This window comes from Podarcis erhardii, assembly GCF_964252035.2.
Source record: "Podarcis erhardii genome assembly, chromosome: 1".
Classification (NCBI taxonomy): Eukaryota; Metazoa; Chordata; class Lepidosauria; order Squamata; family Lacertidae; genus Podarcis; species Podarcis erhardii.
This window is the reverse complement of record NC_138497.1, coordinates 106,263,194-106,284,714: the sequence shown is the minus strand read 5'-3', so window position 1 is coordinate 106,284,714 and position 21,521 is coordinate 106,263,194. Positions and strand designations below refer to the sequence as shown.

Here is a 21,521-nt window from a genome sequence, read left to right as displayed (position 1 = left end):
ACTGATACTTCTTGTACGTACACAACAAATGATAAAAACAAAACCAAAAAGCATTCTTTGTCCCTACCTCTTACCTCACTGGCAATGTTCTGTCTCCTTTTCTTCTGTCCATCTCTCTCTGGGGAACAGGATACCAACGAAAATTAAGTTTCCAGTTAAAACCTCCGTAAGTCATGTCTGACCCAGCCATATACTCAAAAGTGTCATCGCTGATCACATCAATAATTGGGCAAACAACAATCTTTCTACAAAAGAAAAAGTAAATATGCAAGCAGGTAATTTTCCATGCAAGGAAATCTCTCTGGCCCCCAAATACAGATGTGCACTATTCACAGAGCCCTCAATAACCATCCGTTTGGTAGAATAAAGGGATCTAGATGGTTAAATCCAGCTGCTGCTTCTCCCCTTTTGGAACAACTGATTACTGCTTTCTTTGAAGAGGGATATATGGCAGCTGGAACAGGGAGATGACCAATGTATGAAGCACCCATTTGGACATAGGATTTGTCGTCCAGCTAGAAGTACACACACAGAGCCTTGCTTCTAGAGCAGGAATGGATAATGTGTGGTCCTCCAGATGTTGTGAGACAGCAGCTCCCACCATACTTCAACACTGGCTATGTTGGCTGGGGTTGATGAGAGTTGGAATGCTACAGATTCCTTATGCATGTTCTGGAGGCAGAAAGCCCTCATGAACAAGGCTGCTGTTTAGAAGTGCACATGCTATACATACTATCCACAGCACATTAAAGCACTACCATGTTCCTTTGAGTTCAATGGGATTCCAACACACGTAACTTCCTCCACATTATGTGCTTTCCACTCCGCCTTTAAAATAATCTGCTGTGCTCACATATTACTAATGAATAGTTCTGTGCAGCTAACAAAGCAAACTCTACAGCTTCCATTCCCCCCCCCCCCATCAGTTTAATAAAAAATTGGTATTTGTTTCTCTGGCTTTTAAACTCATTAATTCAAGAATGATTTTATGCTGCTTGTGCCAGCTTTTCTGTGGATATTGCATTGATTTTAATGTTTCAACTTCGTTATTGTTTGGAGTTTGTGTGAACAGCCCAGAGGGCACTGTTAATGGGTGGTCAATAAATGTCTAAATTCCAGCTGTATTGGTCTGGACAGAAAATGAAATAATTTTCGTGTGTGCAAGTCTATCAGCTAGAAAACAACCAGAAACATACATTTCTGTCATCTTTAACCTAATGAGAAGAATACAAACCAGAGAAATAGTGTGTGTATAATACAAACTGTAAAAGTGAAAACAAGGATGACAAATTAGTCTGACAATGTAATTAACAGTAGGAAGCCACAGGAAGAAGAGCGAGAAATGTTATGTATGCTTTGTAGGCTGGATCCAAAAATTATTGAGATTGGATGGAGCCAAGGATTATGGACTCCATGTACATCCCCTCCAACATTTCTCCAATGAAAATAGGGACGTCCCATTCCATAATGATAATTTTACTATTTATACCCCACACATCTTACTGGGTTGCCCCAGCCACTCTGGGCAGCTTCCAACATATATAAAAACATAACAAAACATTTTTAAAAACTTCCCTATACAGGATTGTCTTCAGATGGCTCGGGGTTCGGATAACTCCATACCCTCCAACATTTCTCCAATGAAAATAGGAAAATAAGGAAAAGTGGGACATTCCGGGATCCAAACAGAAACCGGGACAACTTCTCTAAATCAGGGATGTCCCTGGAAAATAGAAACACTTGGAGAGTCTGCATGTATGACCTGAAAGCAATATTGTTTTGAAGGCGTGTAGCTGGTGAAGGTGAAGTGGAAGGGTAGGAAAAGATCTGGGTGAAAACTGGCCTTGGGATAGAAGCTACTTCTCAGCAGTTGGAATGATCTCATTGGGTTGAGGCACCCGATTATCTGTTTCTACTGTGCTCCAAGGTCAGGGCCTACTAACAGGGAAGTTGTTTCAACTGTGCCAGAAAGTTCTAGCTTTGAAGGCTTCTGACTAGTTCAGGGGATTCACCCCCGTTAGTATGCATTTCATTATAAAGCTAGCCTTTTCTGTTGTTATCTCTGCTTCTATTACCTTGCCTCTTTGCAATAACTCTTTGGAGAGATAATACTTTTTGTGCTATGGGCTAGATATTTTAGGATCGATGCTCTATGATATGTAGTGAGTTAGGGCGAGTTAGCATTATTATTTTCTTCCGGTTCATAATTCCCAACTGTATTTGTCAATTGGATTTTTGAACCCCAATCTGGGTGAAGATAAAACAACAGTTATTGCACATCATAAAGACTATGATGTGTGTGTGTGTGAATTGTTGTAACTACCTTCAGGATTGTGACAAGTGAGGTATACATTTTCTAAATCCATAAATAAAATAATTAACAATGGGGCCAATCAGATCTGTCACATTAATCAGGAGGACATGTCTCATTAGACCAATTTGCTGAACAATGGAGGCAAATAAAAGATGTGTGGGCCTACTTTTGTTCTAGAAAAGACTAGAAAGGCCTTGGCTGAGACTTATATTTTCAGTACCAGCTCATAAGACATTTCCCATAACTAACTGAAATACTATGAAAGAAGTAGTTTATAATAAACTTACTTCTAATTAAAGCTCTCCTGGTAGATGCTATCACAGTGCAATAGCTATATACCATTAGTTCTGAATTCTCACCTGTCTTCCTTGATTCTTGCCAGCAGGGGCTCCAGCCAGCCTAAAGTGCATTCACAGTGTGCATCCAGAAAAGTTATGACTTGGCCATTGGAAGCTGCTGCTCCTCTAAGCCGAGCTCGGATGAGTCCTGATCGCTGTTCCATCCTAATGATTTTTACTGGCACTTGCAAACTTTTCACATAATTCTCTAATGGGACCTTCAGAAAATCTGCCAAATGCAAATAAGGGGTGGGGGGTGGGGGAATACAACAAAGTGTTTGTTCAAATGATATTTGGAGGCCAAAAGGAACACAGGATAGAAATTGTGTTGTTAAGATGCCACACACTGCTTTCTGAAAGGATGATTTCCTTGCAACACTCTAATAAACGCATTTGCAAAGGTCAAAAGATTCTGAAGAAGGAAACAAAAAGCTATTGAGAGACATATTGACAATTCACAGAATAAAGAAGGGAAATAAGGCCAGCGGAAAAAGAGAAAGAGCACTATGTGAATGCTGAGGTGAATACAGCATCTATTTGTTTCATAAGTCATTGAGAATAAATATGCAGGGCACACTGTATTGCAGCTGTGCAGTGTAAATTAGCATGGGTATCCTACGCATAATACGATGCAGAGGGCACTGTGGTCTAAACCACAGAGCCTAGGGCTTGCTGATCAGCAGGTCGGTGGTTCAAAACCCCGTAACGGGGTGTGCTCCCATTGTTTGGTCCCAACTCCTGCCCACCTAGCAGTTTGAAAGTATGTCAAAGTGCAAGTACAGTGGTACCTCGGGGTTAAGTACTTAATTCGTTCTGGAGGTCCGTTCTTAACCTGAAACTGTTCTTAACCTGAAGACCACTTTAGCTAATGGGGCTTCCTGCTGCTGCTGCACCACCAGAGTACGATTTCTGTTCTCATCCTGAAGCAAAGTTCTTAACCTGAGGTAATATTTCTGGATTAGCAGAGTCTGTAACCTGAAGTGTATGTAACCTGAAGCATATGTAACCCGAGGTACCACTGTAGATAAATAGGTACTGCTCCGGTGGGAAGGTAAACAGCATTTCCGTGCACTGCTCTGGCTCGCCAGAAGCAGCTTAGTCATGCTGGCCACATGACCGAGAAGCTGTCTGTGGACAAACGCCGGCTCCCTCGGCCTATAGACCGAGATGAGCATGCAACCCCAGAGTCATCTGTGACTGGACATAATGGTGAGGGATACCTTTACCTTTATCTTTATCCTATACATACAGACTCCTTCTTTGCTTCTCGTATGAGAGACAGACAAAGAGAATATACTTTGGCTCACATAAGTCCATAAGGGACTCCAAAATCCTTCCAGAGCATGAGAAAGAACACTTCTGATAAAGAAGCAAACTAAATGATGGTCATATTTTTATGCTGAGACAATAGATAGCTACTGTCTTTTTTGGGTGGGGGGAGCTACAAGGAATTATGCCTCTCGCCCACACTGGAGCACTTGAAAATACTTTTCCTGGTCATAATTACTTCCCCCGCCCATCTTTGGCAGCACTTAATAGGTTTTTGAAGATTTGAAACTTGAAACAACTGACTTTTCAAAATAATAATGTTTCCTTAGCTATGTAAAAAGAAACAGTTGCTGGCTGCTGAAAGCACTTCCTTTGGAAGAGCAAGGCATTATGATAGAACAGAAGAGGAATAATTAATAAAAGAAGTATTTGGCCAAAACAAAAGGTATTGACATATATCCTATTTATCTATTAAAATATTCCTACTCTGTCTTTCTGTCATTAAGACATCCAAGCCAAACAATAAAGATTCCATATTTGATATGTAACAAAGAGCAATATGATCCTATGAGATGGAAGCAGACGGAATTACTGCATTTTCAAATGCCTTCTTTTCACCATGTTTCAAAAGGCCAAAAGAAAAATGTGCATGGGCAGGTTTTCTGGAAGAAGGAATTCCAAAGTTCAGGAGTAATTCTTTCCTATACAGCAATATAATTTCTCTCACTAATACACTGCAGAGCATAGTAAGGTCTTAGGTGACCTGAGTGATTGAAAATAATCATTTTGGCGGCATTGGCCCTGTACACAATTTAGACCTTTGGAAACCACATAAAATGGGACCTCCTTTTCCCATCCTAGAGGGAAGTCTGTTGAGAGGCCCAGGAGAACCATACAACGACATGCATACCTAGTATGTATCACGAAAACAGGACAGAATTCCTAGAAAAGGATCTAGATAACTGGTTTCATCCAGAAATACCTGTAGCCAGGCTTACTACTACATCATTCAGAACCCTCCCACAAAAAAGTACATTTGAGAATGGTCAGTCATCATCATCATCATCATCATCATCATCATCATCACCATTATCATCATCATAATAATTTATTATTTATACCCCAGCCACCCATAAGGAGTGCCTAGTTTGTAGCTGGTCAGCTATGGGTCAACTGGTTCAAAGTTCACCTCAGCAAGATATAACAGGAGTTTCTATAATACTTGACCTACTACAGATTCTTTTAAAACTGTTAATCCCCTTTTCTGAGTGGCATTAACAATCTGTTACCTGCTGAGCAAGTCCCACTGGGTAAATTTACTAAGCCTGGGTGTGCATGTGGCAACCCTTACTTCTGCAAGTATTCTGTCCACATTCTCTGCATGCACACTGAAAAGTATCCATATAAACTTGACAAGCAATTGTCAGTTGTAAACTGAAGCTCTAGACAAAGCAGGTATGGTTCATTTTTTCTGTAAAAGTACGTGTTCACCATGGGCTACAGTAGGTCTCTCTAGTGCACTCTTGGGGTCAGCATTCAACAAACCCCAACCTGCTCTGAACAGTGACACTCCACAACATTGCCCAGATGCAATGGTGATACTTTCCCTCACTACCACTGAGCAGGCAAAAGGGAGTCTCATCTGAATCTGATAGACTTGAGTACACATTTTTCACCACTCTAGCCATTGTCCCATAAAACCTAGGAGTAACAGCAATGCAAGATTTTCAGAGTAAACAGATTTCATTTTCTTTTAAAAAGTATTTTACATTCTTATCGCCTTGCCACAACATTACTCTGGAATTATTTATTCCTTATCATAATTTGTTTTCTGTTCACTCATACCTCTTTCACTGGCATCGTCTACCAAGATAATCTCAGAAAGTAGATAGTGTGGAGACCGATTTATAACACTGTAAATAGTACGAAGCAGAGTGCTCCAGGCTTCATTATGAAATACTATGACCACACTTGTGTTTGGTAGTTCATCAGGGTAGACTTTTGTCTTGCATCTGTCAAAGACAAAAAGGAAGTTGATTTATTCAGAAATTCATTCCATGGCACTAAATAATGGCATACAAGTTAATCAGGTTCCAGAAGCCAGGCCCCAAGGTTGCTGCACTGAAAGCAGAAAGAAAGCAGAATATTAATCTCCCTAAACCTGCAAGAAAGATTCCTGCTGGTAACAAATGAATCTATGCTGTGGGTAACAGGGATATTAGTATTAAGACTCATGAAATCCACCTTCTAAAGACATTTCATTGCTCTCAAAACACTGAAAATAACAAGAATCAATGTTTTAAAAATAGCAAATAATAAACTCAGCACCAAGCATCTGCACACAGAGAGAAAACAAAACATCAAAAGGTATTTCTCATTTAGCCTTACATGCCTACACTCACACACATACATCTATGTTCACATGCACAAATAAAACAGCATTTCAGCATTGTTCTCCTTCCCACATCTTACCGATGGCTGGATTATTAAACCTCCTCAAAATGTAAACAATATCTCCTTGATCTATGCTTAGTATCCTTGCTACTGAAAAATCATGAGCAGCTAAACTGGTGAGGCAGAGACACAGCAGTAGAGTCTCTGCTGGCGGGGAAAACTCAACATTCCCACCCCAATATGTCTAGCTACAGGTCTCAAAAATGTTCTTTTGATACTATGCAGCACTTGCACCTAAAAATCTGATGCTACTGTCTAAGCAGTGGCGGAACTTCATGCTCCAGCACCAGGGCGGAGAGCAGGCGGGGGCGTGGCTGGCGTGCTTCCTGGGGGCGTGGTGCGCTGCCCGCAGGGGTATGGTGCATGTTCTGGGGGTGTGGCGTGCAGCTGCGATGGCACCCCACCAGGGTCGTGGTGCCGGGGCAGTACACTCCCCCCGCCCCCCTCTTCCTCCACCAGTTTGTCTAAGCATTTCCCCCCTGGATGATTTACATATAGGCACATAAAAATACCTTTACATTTTATATTGCATACTTAAAACAGCAGTGCCATTTATTCTTCCTGTTCAAAACTATGCCACATTAAAAGAAACACGACTACAATTACAGGAGCTGTAAACAAACAAATAAAAGAAAACCCTGTTTCCATCTTCCTCGGGACATTACAATAATTTTGATTGCTGGCAATATTCTAGTGAGTGAAATGTTTTCCTTTGGAAATCATGCATTTGTCAAATGTAGATTTATGAATACGCATGAAGTAAGTACAGCTGTTTAAATGTGATGAAAACACACTTTCCTAGATCAATAACATGAAAACAGAGTGCACTACATACCTATTTACTATTGTTCCCTTTGGCTATGTACAAATTATGTGACCATAAACTGTTCCACTGTGGCTTTATCCCTTTCAGGATTGTATTGATTTCAGCAATGCAAGGGTAGATAATACATCACATGAATAGAAGCAAAGCAGTCAGACGAGATGAGAAACTGCAGTGACTACGGGCGATTTAAGAGGCAACAGTTATCATTTAGGACCAAATCCAAACACAGTGGCTTAGGTGACTTTACGGATTGTAACGGGATAATTTAGCAGTAACTATTTATTGCTCGACATTAAGAAAGTTAACAGCAGCAATCAAAAAGTATGGCGTAAAATAAAAAAACTTGATGCATTCGTTATTTGGGTGCCTTTTGTATTTTACAACTACCAAAGCTACTATTCAGTCATCAAAGGACTTGATGAATCTTCTGAAACAATGGCCAGTTCCCACTATTTCACAACTGTTAGAATTTATACAACTACAGTAAATGGAAAATCCTTCTTGCTTTCTGTGAAAAAGAAGAAGAGGAGTGACCATTGTACTGCCTACCATGTAGATTCACTGCAGGCATAAGGCTACCAATCCTGTAGGCACTCTCTCCCTCTTCCCCTCCTTGGCATGTGTTATTCCCAGCCCCATATTGTTGCCTTAATGTAGGGTTTAGGTCAGGGGTCCCCAACCTGCGGCCCACGGAGGCCATTTAACCAGCCCACGAGTTGCCCCTGAACCGAGCTGCCCACTCAGCGAGTCCCTGCGTGCTGCACTGAACCGGCGAAGCACGGCTTGGGGACTCTCTTCCACAGCTCCAGAAATTGCTTCTGTGCAGGCACAATTTTCAGCATCTGGGAATGCGCAGAAGTGATTTCCGGGACCACGGACATGCACAGACATGATTTCCAGCATTGCACTGCACTGGCCCAGCCTACGGAGGATCTACGCGGGAGTGATCCAGCCCATACCCGGTAAGCCTTGCCAAGCCCTAGTTTGGTGTTACATCTCCACAGATGCTTTTAGGTAAAGGATCTGTAAACCTAATTCAAATATGATGGCAACCTTGATCAGCATTAACCATGCTCGATTGCAGCAGTGCAAATTCACACTAAGCCGACAAACAAACCAAGTAAGGATTATAACAAGAGGGAAATGGAACACGTGCCCACTGCTTACTCCGTATTTCTTAGCCATGATTAAGAGCTTGCAACATTCTGTACCTGCTGGGCAACAATATACTTAACTCAAGAGCTAAGTATAACTATGAACAGCACACTTTTCTGACTTGGGATCAGATAACAAAAATCACCCTTGGTTAAGATGTGTTTATAATCAAAAGCAATGAAAAAATATACTTTGAATTTTTCCTGTACAAAAGTTGCATTCAAAGGAAGGGGGAAAGGGGGAAAGGAAGGGTATTTTCATTCATTCCAACAGGACTTGTATAGAACTCTCCAGAAGACTGTGACCAAAATCAGAAATTATTGTTGATATTCCTTCTTAATTAAGATTTCAGGAAATGAAAGAAAAACAGATACAAGTTTTACAGTGAAAAATTTGCCTTACGACAAGACTGATGCAATAATTATTATTAACATGTTTGTTGATTAGACCAGACACTTGTGGAAAGCACAAGCCAGTGTTATCCAAAAGTGGTCTTTGCATATATGGGACACATATAGTAGTATATTGTTGTACAGTGGTGCTTCGTCTTGTGATTTTTTCGTCTTGCGGAGCGCGGATTCCCCGGGTATTAACGGCTTTAAGAAAAAGGAAGCAAACCCGCAAGACGTTTTCATCTTGCGAAGCAAGCCCATAGGGAAATTCGTCGTGCGAAGCAACTCAAGAAACGAAAAACCCTTTCATCTTGCGCGTTTTTTGTCTAGCGAGGCATTCGTCTTGCGGGGCACCACTGTATTCCACCCCAATCTCCAGGTGGTGATTCCAGGGGTTCCAGGCTCGTGCTTGCTTTTGGAAATGAGGTACAGTGGAGACTGTGGTGTCTTTATGATATATGGTCTATTTACACACACACACACACACACACACACACACACACACACAGCCTGCAATGGAGGGGTCCAAAGAGTTAACACTCCAAAAGGCCTTTGTTTCTCCCGTAGCTGCAGCCTTGGGTTCCAGCAGAAATCAGGCATGGTTCTCTCATTTCCCAGCCAGCCAGCCAGCCAGCCACTCTTCAGCTTCTAGTTCACATAACTCCACTCTTCTCTTTGTTTTTCGACCAACCAGTTGGGGAAGGGGGCCCTAACCATTATCTGTGTAGCAAAGAGTCATTTTCTTTGTTCCCTTAATGGCCCATTACCTGGGCTATCACTTCACCAGGAAGCTAGCTTGGCTACTCCAGGAATTTGAATCATTGCTTAAATTTTAACACCTGCTGTAGCATACAGCCTACTCCTCCCCAACCCCCAACTCCATAACAACAACAGCAGCAGCAGCAGCAGCAGCAGCAACAACAACAACAACAATAATAATTTATTATTTGTACCCCGCCCATCTGGCTGGGTTTCCCCAGCCACTCTGGGCGGCTTCCACAGAAACCAAAAATACACTAAAAACACACATTAAAAACTTCCCTGAACAGGGCTGCCTTAAGATGTCTTCTGAATGTCAGGTAATTGTTGACCGCTTTGACATCTGATGGGAGGGCGTTCCACAGGGTGGGCGCCACTACCGAGAAGGCCCTCTGCCTGGTTCCCTGTAGCTTTGCTTCTCGCAATGAGGGAACCGCCAGAAGGCCCTCGGCACTGGACCTCAGTGTACGGGCAGAACGATGGGGGTGGAGACGCTCCTTCAGGTATACTGGGCTGAGGCCGTTTAGGGCTTTAAAGGTCAGCACCAATACTTTGAATTGTGCTCGGCAACGTACTGGGAGCCAATGTAGGTCTTTTAAGATGGGTGTTATGTGGTCTCGGCGGCCGCTCCCAGTCACCAGTCTAGCTGCCGCATTCTGGATTAGTTGTAGTTTCCGGGTCACCTTCAAAGGTAGCCCCATGTAGAGCGCATTGCAGTAGTCCAAGCGGGAGATAACCAGAGCATGCACGACTCTGGCGAGGCAGTCCGCAGGCAGATAGGGTCTCAGCCTGCGTACCAGATGGAGCTGGTAAACAGCTGCCCTGGACACAGATTTGACCTGTGCCTCCATGGACAGCTGTGAGTCAAAATGACTCCCAGGCTGCGCACCTGGTCCTTCAGAGGCACAGTTACCCCATTCAGGACCAGGGAATCCTCCACACCTGCCCGCCTCCTGTCCCCCCAAAACAGTACTTCTGTCTTGTCAGGATTCAACCTCAATCTGTTAGCCGCCATCCAACCTCCAACCGCCTCCAGACACTCACACAGGACCTTCACCGCCTTCACTGGTTCTGATTTGAAAGAGAGGTAGAGCTGGGTATCATCCGCATGCTGATGAACACACAGCCCAAGCCCCCTGATGATCTCTCCCAGCGGCTGCATATACATGTTAAAAAGCATGGGGGAGAGGACAGAATCCTGAGCCACCCCACAAATGAGAGCCCAGGGGTCTGAACACTCATCCCCCCCACTTTCTGAACACGGCCCAGGAGAAAGGAGCGGAACCACTGTATGACAGTGCCCCCAGCTCCCAGCCCCTCAAGACGGTCCAGAAGGATGTTATGGTCGATGGTATCAAACGCCGCTGAGAAACTCAGCAGAACTAGGAAACAACAATACTAAGTATGCCTCAAAGTTGGGGGGGGTAGGGTAATCCTACCCAAATTCATCATGGAAATATAAGAACTTAAAAATCAGAGTTGTGGGGGGGTGGGCACAAATTTCAAGAGTTTTCTAAGGAGACCTTCAACTCTAGAACTTTATACTCATTTTGTTTAATCATCTATAGTGGTTGCCTATTTGTTTCCAGGCTCAATTCAAAGTGTTGGCTTTAAAGTCCTAAATGGCTTGAGATCTTGGTGTATCTTATAGACCAATGTTCTGCCCTGCATTTCCATTCAGTATCCAAGGTCCTAATCCTGATTCCCCAGCTGTCACAGGTGGGTGCTCATGTGTCCTGCTTTGCAGAGGACAGTTGTATATTTGAAGAGCTGTCTGATCCCAGATAAAAAACAAAAAGTAATGAGAACAGGGACCTTAAAGCTGTCAGGACCTTAAACAGCACCTCAGAAACACACTGGACAGGCAGACAGATCACCTGGTCTTCCCAGGTATAATTAGGAATGTCTTCTGCTAACATCCTGGAGAGCTACTGCCAGCCAGTGCAGCCAACAATCTGCTAGATGGAGCAATAGTCTTGACTTAGTGTAAAGCAGCCTCCTTTTCTTCTAAGTACAGGAGTGCATGCAAAGTGCTCCCATACATGGAAGCTTTCATTTTCTGCTTTGGGCAGCAGAGCAATCTTGCACCCCATGGAATGCCACTGTAGAGGACCTAAGCTGATGTGATGGGTGGTTTGTATGCAATGCTTTAGATCCTAACCATATGCATTTCATTCATATCGAAGCAGCTGTGGAAACTGCAAGAATGCAAAGCTGAATGCAAAGCATTTTGAAATGCAGATCAGAATTTAAATTCTCAGAGATGCCAGTTTGGTAAATTACATGTTTTCTCCTTTTATATTTGTGTGCAACATTCAAGGTTTTGGACACAGCTGTATGTTCCTTAGAGCAGCGTTACAGAATGAACCATCTATTTCAAGCAGTAACTCGATACTAGAGTTAATGTTTATTACAGTATATAATAGAAGGTTGATGCACTGTTTCAGATATGAAATTTTCAAATGTACAGTAATAAAAAATCCCTCTGTATATTACTCAAAAGCAGTAATTTGCGCCAACAAATAATTTATAATTTTCTCCCTACTTAGCCAGAAGTAACACTTTAAAAACAACTCTGTTGACACTGCCTTGCTGAATTTTGCTGAACCAAAATACACTATATCCAATCTTATATCTATCTATCTATCTGGTGATAGATGGGGAAATGTGTCTTGAAAATGTCTCTATCATGTTATATTATACAATATAAATAGGTCTGCAGTTTGCAAGAACAAAGAGACTTCACTCACACCTTCAGCTGTCACTGTTCATAACAATGACATACTCAGAATGTGGGCTTGAATATCAAGCTTTCCTTAGGGATTTAGAACTCTAAATAGAGCATTAATTTTTCAAAAGTTGCCTCTGCGCAAGAATTTCATTTAGTTAAAAGCTCAAAAAGCTTTTGTGCCAGAGTAGGAACAAAGTAGCAGATGAAGGAGTATTTTTTAAAAAAAAAATTTAAAAAACACACACACGCACAAAGTGCAGGTTTTTAAGAGGCTAATCTTTCTCTCCATCTCCAAAGCAACTCAAGTGGATAATGTGCAGTTTTTCAATATTTTCCCAATCATACTGCTCCATAAAATAAGAATTGGCCCTTAATCCCAATAACAATGAAGCCAGTAGAGATCCTTTTTCTACTCTAAAAGAGTAGAACACATCCATGTGTAAGGGAGGGGGGAGAGAGAGAAAGGGAAATCATAATCAACAATGAGGCACGTAGTTAAGAGGGAGGGAGTTTATCTTGCTCCCCAACCCTAGTAGTGTTTCAGGCTAGTAAACTGTTAGGAAAACACAGGTGCTTTAAAATTCTGTAACTCCATGTTTCAAGATATTAAAAAATGTAAAGCTGAGGGACAGATTTCCTCCTCCAGTCTTATTATCCACAGCCTGTATACTGTGTGGCACACCTGAATGGGAGCCTCGGTTTGTATAGAAGATGATGAAAAGAAGCTGCAATCCAAGATAAGGTTGAGGAAAGCAATGGCTCCATCCCACTGGAGAGACTGGTGACACTCAGAATCTGAAGGAGGGTGTGTGTGGAAATTGCGCCTCCTGCATCCCTATTTACTTTGTCCAATGGAACAGAATGGATAACACTGAGAACCAATCTCACAATGATATTGTCTCCTCCTTTCCATAGCCCTGCCTTACATTCTACAGTGGTACCTCGGGTTAAGTACTTAATTCGTTCTGGAGGTCCGTACTTAACCTGAAACTGTTCTTAACCTGAAGCACCACTTTAGCTAATCGGGCCTCCTGCTGCTGCCGCGCTGCCGGAGCACGATTTCTGTTCTCAACCTGAAGCAAAGTTCTTAACCTGAAGCACTATTTCTGGGTTAGCGGAGTATGTAACCTGAAGCGTATGTAACCTGAAGTGTATGTAACCTGAGGTACCACTGTATTTCTAGAGCACAGTATAATATTGGAAACAGTGTGTCTATGTCAAGTTTCCCCATCTCCTAAGGGCCACTGCCACCATGTTCTGAGGTTTTCTCTCCTCCTACTGTAACACAATATCCTTTGATGCAGTTTTAGTGATAATTATAATTAAATTATTATAATAATAAAGAAAGACTGTTGATAAGAAAATGCTACCTAATCAACTACCACATGGTTCGTTCGTTCTTTCTTTCTTTCTTTCTTTCTTTCTTTCTTTCTTTCTTTCTTTTTTTCTTTGCTACAGACTTGGTCCTTCATGAATGCTTTTTAGTATTCCAGTCATGTTCAGAAGCTAGTTTAGGAGCAATTAGCTAAGGGGCATTATAAATAAAGCTAGAATATGGCAACACACTTTTTGTGTCATAGATGTTTACCCGCCCCTCCCCATCAGAATTTACTAATAGGTTTAAGGCAGACTTCAGCGTTGCACTTCACAAAGCAGGTAACAGATGTGTTGGTCTCAGAGCTTCCTTCCTAAATTGGATTTCTGTCAGGAGTGCAAAAGCAACAATCAAAGAAAAACTCTGTGACAAGTGAGATTTTCAGCCTGTGAAGGGAGGAAATTGTTGCTTCCATACTCGGTTGCATGTTTCCATTCAAAGTTATTGCCTATTGTCTTTACTTCGCAAAATTAGTTAGACTGCAAACATTGTATCAATGAGCGTTATTTCCCTTAACTCTGAAAGAAATACACCAGGGATGGAAGGAAATGTTATCTTCTAGGAATAGCATGCCTGACTTGTGGGCACAGGACAAAGTCATTCATCTAATACCTGGTGTTCTTCAGGCTGAATGATTCTACATTTGCCTTAGAAATACTCAACCAAAACATCAATTATGTTTTCATGAATACTGTCAGATATGTGTCTTGAAGACAGATATGCTCAAGGAAAAAGTCATACTGAAATTCCTTTACACCTTTGGGCATGGAAAAAAGAACTTCACAATTGTCAGACATCAGAGATGCAAACTACTATAAATTAGCTGACCAAGATTGTTTCAAAGCAACTCTTCCTGCTTTTGTCCCAAGTCCAGAAGGCTTTGCAGTGAGCTTCATGCATACTGGCAATGCTTGTGACCATACCATATGTCATGTTTGCTTTGCTTTGCTGTTGCAGGTCCAAATTACCTGCCAGTTGGGGGATCATTAGCTAACTAAAACATCTTGTGTTGGCATAATTGATAATGCTTATAAGCAAAGTAGTTAACAGTTCAGATTTGTGCTGCCTTATGTTCCACGCAAAAAAATTAAAAGGGAGATGGTCCAATGGGGAAAGAGATGACATTTTAAAATTCCAGGCATAATAAGACTGGACATCCTGATGACAAGCCATATGCAGACCTGGGACTTTGAACATTCTTTGTGTCCTTGAGTTTGGGCCAAATATAAGTTCCACAGTTCTTAAAAGTGGGGGTTGTTTTTTTTGTTTTTTTTTCATAATCTAGTGTTTTAAGAAAATCTGAATTTCTCCCAACTTTGTGTTGGGCCCTGTAAAGAAGGAAACAGGAACTGGATCATCCACTGCAGATGTTGTCAATGGGATACCCTTCAGATGCTACTGGAATTACATCTCCCATCATCCCTGACCATTGCCTTGGCAGCTGATCTAGAGGATTGGTGCAAAGTAAGTAATATTATACACACACACGTCAGTGCTTTTGCAATTGCCAAGTAGACCCAAAGCAGAGTCACCATCAGTGATGCCTCAGGACTGCAATACCTTAAGGACCACTTCTCTCCACATGAACCTACCCAGACCCTGTGATCATCATTTGATGCCCATCTTCATGCACCTCCTCCATGAAAGGTCCAGAAGGTTGCAACAAGAGAATTAAACTTTTATGAAGTGGCTCCCCATTTGTGGAATGCTCTCCCCAGGGAGACTCGCCTGGTGCCTTCAATATACAAGTTTAGGTGCCAGGTAAAAACATTCCTCTTTAACCAGGCCTTTGGCTGACTAACATCCTAAACTGTACCCTTTTAAATGTGTTTGTGGGAGGGGGTAGAGAGAGGGGTGTTATTGGTTTGTTTTTATTATGTATTTTGTGTTTTCATCTTGTATTTTTATGCTGTGAACAGCCCTGAGATCTACAAAAGAATGGCAGGATACAAATTTAAATCATCATCAACATCAATATTGTCACCGATATTCTGTCCTCATTGTTCACACTGTCTAGAACCTTGTTGCAAGGTGGTTGCAGAATGATAAGCTTTTCATATGCATTTGCAAACTTGGTGTGATGTTTGCTAAACTTTGAGTCCTGAACCAAAGATGATTGAACCATAAGTAGGAAGAGTAAGATGATTGTCTTACTCTTGAGCCTTTGAGAAACAGGAATCTGTAGTCTTCCAAATATGGTTGGACTGTAGTTCCCATGACAATTAGCCATGCTGCCTGAATCTGATGGAATCTGATACTACAACCACATGTGGAAGGGCAAGGTTCCCTACAATGGAGCTATATAGCCAGCCATGGTGAACAAAAGCAAATATATAAATAAAGTAAGTAAATGACTTACTTTTGTTGTATCCTCAATAAAAATAATAATTAGGTAAAGAAATTGCTTCAGTTTTAGATATTACTGACTGATCAGGCTGCACACTGCCCTCCATAATTACTGCCTCTGACCCCAAACCAAACATGAGGCAAATGGTATCACACATGAAAGCTAAACTTCATCCCTAGCATCAACTGATTGCCCAGCTGCTCTATTCACTGTCACAATCAAGTTTTCTAAACTGTGACGGTCCAGGCAAAAATGTACAGGAATGCATGAAAGAAGCAATTTCATGGCTGAACAGCCTTGCACCATTGAGTCAGAAAATAGAGCTACACTCAGCTCACAAGGTGGGCTTTGCTACCAATGGATGATCACTATAAACTTCCTCTGTGCACATGGGGAGTAAAAATAAATTTAAAAATCAAAAAAATCAGTGGGCATAGGAGAGAAAAATTGCTCCCTTTCCAACACAACACAACCCTTTAAAACCTGTAAAAAAGATTGCATGGGTTGTATCTAAAACTCTACAAGCAATCCAGTAGGAATAACCTATTCTCCTAGCACATATATTGTCATAATGTCAATCCTAGGCTGGAAATGATGATGATTGTGATGATGATGATGATGATGATGAATAGTATTTATTTTGTCTTGGTAATAGTTACAGTGGCAAAGCCAGTATCATCATCAGTATTCATGTATTAAATAGTGGGTGCAGAGAGAGAGGGGGGGTACTAAGACCTCTGCTGTGAGATAACTATTTGCCAAGCTGTTTTATTTGGTGATACTCCAGGCTGAAATGCTTCATATTTCTTCAAACATGAGCTAGTGATTGAGGATGCCTGTCTTGTCCAGTGAGTTCATGGCAGTGGTGAAATTTGAACCACTGACTTCCTCTTTCAAGAATTCTTCCTCAGCAAGAATACAGAAAAATAGATGTATGCAGTGCTTTTCTTCTTTAAAAAAAGGGGGGTTTAAGGGTACTGTCATTTTGACTCAAGAAAATCACCTTTTTATAGTTCAAATTGGGGAAAATAAATACAGTAAATGAACAAAAGTACAAAGATTCACAAAATGCTTAGAGGTTTGTGTACCACTGCATCCCCCCAGAAAAAAACACTGGGTGTATGTGTACACTAACCATACCCTGATATTATCCAGGTTAAATCATAGTGATGTATCCTATAAATAGAATGGAAATATGCAAAGGAGCTGCAGCCATCCAAAACATGGAATTTGGGCTTCTTTGCAAAACAATTTGCCCATCCCAATTAAAAAAGGTGCTGTGGTAGCTAAATTACAAGTTCAGAACAATTTTTTAAATGCAAAGACACTTCTTATATTTAAGATGCACATCCATTGGTTCTAGCTGCACAGGCCAATCTTCAGACAGAGAACTTCAAAAATAAACTAACATATGGAGCACCATGCCAGTGTCTAAAATCCAGGTGCTTGCCTATCCTCCAGAGACAGGCTGTCCTCCACTGTCAAGCCACTATTAGACAAGTCTGATTTTCCCGCAGCTGGTCAAGGGCAGCCCTTTATGAATCCAGCTGTCTTTGATGTGCACATTGAGAAATGCCCTCATAAGATTGTTTCATCTGTCACCAGGCTGTGCTGCTAATTCTTCATTTGCTGAAACTGGCTGATTTCAGCCTGAATAGGCTGGAGGCTTTCCTGGATATTATTAAAGTTCTGACAAATAACAAATGCAAGTGATGCACATAAAGTTCACCTGCAATCTGAGCAATGAACTGAAGCAAACAGCCTGGTGCAGTCAAAAGCAGACAAGGCAAGATAAAAATACAGAATCTTTATATTGACTGTGGTTCTCTGTGCCTCAAATTTGAGTTACCTACAAGCAGAGTAGGGACTGTAAATCAATACAGATTGTCTGCTGTCATGAATTTTTTTGATCACAGGAATGCAGTGTGAAGAAGGAAAGGCTTTTGGTTTCGATTAGAGATAAGTGGATCCCTCTTATCCCACCATTTCACTATGCCTTGGGTTCTGCTCCAGTTGTCTTCTGGAATGTTGAAACAATATATTTTATGCATGTATGCACAAGCATGCACACAAACTCTCTCTCACCTACCACTGCCTCATAGAAACTTAAATTCTTTTTTTTTTAATGTTGCCTTTCTGAAAGAACTGAAGTTCTAGAAATTTATAAAAACAAAAACAAAACAGAAACAGAAAGAACCATTGGCTGTGAAGTTTCATTAATTCCAAATTCCAAAACTCAGGGGGAGAAATTAGGCAGAGTAGAATACTGCAACAGTCTAGACAAGATAACTCTCCTCTGTTTACAAATATAAAAATTTCTGCCAAAAGCATATCTGTGTCTCTTGTGGATAATATATAAAATCCGTCTCAATATCTCTACACCATCTCACTCCAATGCTCCCGTATCTAAAGGAAATAAGACAGAATCCTATTAAACCAAAAAAATGGAAGATTCAGCCTTTCCTGACAGTAGAGATAGAACCCAGAGAGAACAACAGTAAATACTAGTCAAGGTCCCCAGTTGTGGGGTTCCGCGGGGCTCAATCCTATCCCCCACATTGTTTAACATCTACATGAAATTGCTGGGTGGGGTTCTGCAGAAGTTTGGAGTACGTTGTCAGCAGTACGCTAATGACACCCACCTCTATTTCTCCTTTACATATGCAGGTGAGGCAGTGGAAGTGCTGGACCAGTGTCTTGCCTCAGTAATGGACTGGATGAGAGCCAATAAACTGAAACTCAATCCAGATAAGACTGAGGCACTGTTAGTGGGTGGTTCCCTAGACCAGATGGGTGGGAGATCACCTGCTCTTGCTGGGGTTACATTTCCAAAAGTCAATGGGAAAAAAACCAGTTACAAAAAAGCTAATATGTATAACAAAGAACTCAAGAGTGACACTTTATGCTAACAATGAAGCCAGTTAGTAGACTAGACTGAGAAAATGTGCTGTGCCCAAAACTAGTTGATAGCCTTAGAGGAGATTTGAAGGCTATTCCCAGGACCAAACCCAACACTATAACCACAACAAGCAGCTTAAAATGCCAAAATCTCTGTGTAGTTCATGTATCATTGGAACCCTTCTGGGGGCTGGAATTCTATCCTGGTATAAGGATTCCATGCCCACCTTCAGAAAAGCTGCCTGCCAGCAAGCCTCCTCCTACAGTATGTTGCCACCCTAGTATTTATAGGTGGCATAGTGGCAGCTGGAGTAGAGACACTATTAATGGGTGGGACAAACACAAGCCAGGCTACTGTTCATGTGCCACCATCCACTTCCTGTGGTAGCCAGAAAGAAACAGGAGCCATATTCCCTATGGGGTGAAGCATTGTGCTATAAGATTAGGCTATAAAACAGGATGGGGAACCTGTGGCCCTCCAGATGTTGGTACAACTCGTACCAGCCCCAGGCACCAGGGCAAATGGTTGTGGAGGAAGTGAGTTGTAGTCCAGCAACATCTTGAGGGCCACCTGGGTGGTAGCAAGAGCAGAGCACCAGCTTTTTCAATAAGTAAGTTAGCTGTTTGGAGACAGGAGGCCTATCCCACACCAAAGGGCTCTAGATTTGTCTTGACTTGTCTGCTGGTCAAACCCTAAGGGCTATGTAAGTGAAGAATTGCCTTGAAGATGATACAGCAGCCTCTGACATGAGTAAAGTGTGTCATTTCTTCCCTGAAAAAAATCTAATTTACTATTGTAATGCTTTAATACGTGCCGACAACATGTATTACATAGTGCGACTGATACCACATGACACATCAAGGCAATTAAAAAATATCTCCCCCTCTCTTTTTTCATGCTGATCATACTAATATTCAATATCTGTGTGTGTATTAGTTAGAAGGAATGTTTTCTGTGACACCTATTTAATTACTAGAAATTGCCAGAATTATCTTTCTCTGCAGATGCAGAACACCTACAGTGACATTACTATATCTAAATGGGAAGAGCATGCAAAATGTGTTCCATGCATTACAAGAAGTGTCAGATTGTAATGACAGCAAAGCAGAACTGGACAGGGCTGCTAGAGGTGTTGTCACCTCAAAATGGAAGGCGCTTTAATTCTCAGTTATGTATCACAACAGAATATAGAAAGCCTTAAAAACCTTGAATGTTTTGAAGTTGCAGGACACTGTTAATACACATTTGCATGTTTACAAGTTTACAGATGGATTGTGCACACTCCTCTGGCTTCAATTAACAGTTCCAGTCAACCACTGAAAGCAATGCAAAGCCCCAACTCAGTATGGAATAATCAACAAGCATTCTCTGCAACCTCACTTCCATTCCCAGGTCTGCATAATCCAAATGAATACACATGCTGGCTAACCAGCAAATTTACCTGCTGCAGTTCCTTCAAGATGCCTGTATGATAATATCTGCAGGTATGCTCTAATCTTCTGACTACCTCAGCATTTACACTTAACGTCTGGCTTTGCTTGCCAGGCATATATGGCATTTTCTAGCCCCTCAACTGCTACTCATCTCTTGCAGCTCTCACAACCTCTCAACTGGGCTTCAGTCTCCTTTCCAGCCCAGATCTGCTCCTTTTAGCTTACCCCAGCTAAGCTAGTGCTACCATAACCCATCACAGGCAAGGACATAGCTGCTACGTTCATGCGAAACAACACACACACAAAATCCCTACAGCTTGCAATTTCTATTCTAGATAAATTTTGTAAACTGTGAAGTGGACCCTACCCTAGGTCAATTAAGAGTACTGACCTAGAAGTTGTCAGATTTTCCCAGTTAGCTTCTGCAACATCACTAGGGCTGCCATATGTCCGGGTTTCAGAAGGTCATAACTACATACCTATTCCAACTAGCATATTCAAGTGTTTTTTACAGCCTGCCATAGTTCCAGTTACAGATAGGTAGCCGTGTTGGTCTGCCATGGTCAAAACAAAATAAAAAAATTCCTTCCAGTAGCACCTTAAAGACCAACTGAGTTAGTTCTAGGTATGAGCTTTCGTGTGCATGCACACTTCTTCAGATACACATCTATCTCACTGTGTATCTGAAGATATCTCAGTGTGTATCTGAAGAAGTGTGCATGCACACGAAAGCTCATACCTAGAACTAACTCAGTTGGTCTTTAAGGTGCTACTGGAAGGAATTTTTTTATTTTGTTTTTACAGCCTGGATTGTGATTTGTCACTGCTGTGAGAAGCTCCTCTAACTGGCTGGCTGGCTATTTTTTATTGGTTGTTCTTACGTTTTTATCTTTGTTGGATTAATGAGACTTCATAATTTTGATTTGATGGGCATTTTCTAGAAAGGCGGTTTAAAAATATCCAAAATAAATATGATAATAAAATAAAACAGATTAGAAATATTGGGAATGTCAATGCAACACAGTGCAAAACCAAGCCAGATGTGTAAACTTACCCCTCTAGTCTTACATCAGGCAAACTTCTGTTGAATGCAATCATGTCACTGGCCATAAGATTAAACTGGTTGATTTTAAAGAGTTCTTTCATTTTTTCCTGATCATCTTTGGGGATGACAACTGCCTTTCCCATCTCTCCAGGTCCTTCTTGGCTTCTTGACATAACAGCTGTAA

The 21,521-nt window shown here is 41.5% G+C and overlaps 1 protein-coding gene across 2 annotated transcripts in view; it reads right to left on the bottom strand.

The window, feature by feature from the left end:
- GALNT13 (polypeptide N-acetylgalactosaminyltransferase 13) overlaps nt 1–21,521 on the bottom strand; it is a 157,969-nt gene that overhangs the window by 78,864 nt on the left and 57,584 nt on the right. For both annotated transcript variants that reach the window (XM_081872160.1, XM_081872161.1), the window contains exons 3-6: nt 21,347–21,515; nt 5,767–5,933; nt 2,674–2,881; nt 75–245 (exon numbers count right to left, since the gene is read on the bottom strand). In XM_081872160.1, the coding sequence (XP_081728286.1) occupies nt 75–245; nt 2,674–2,881; nt 5,767–5,933; nt 21,347–21,515 (715 nt within the window). The remainder of the gene's footprint in view (nt 1–74; nt 246–2,673; nt 2,882–5,766; nt 5,934–21,346; nt 21,516–21,521) is intronic.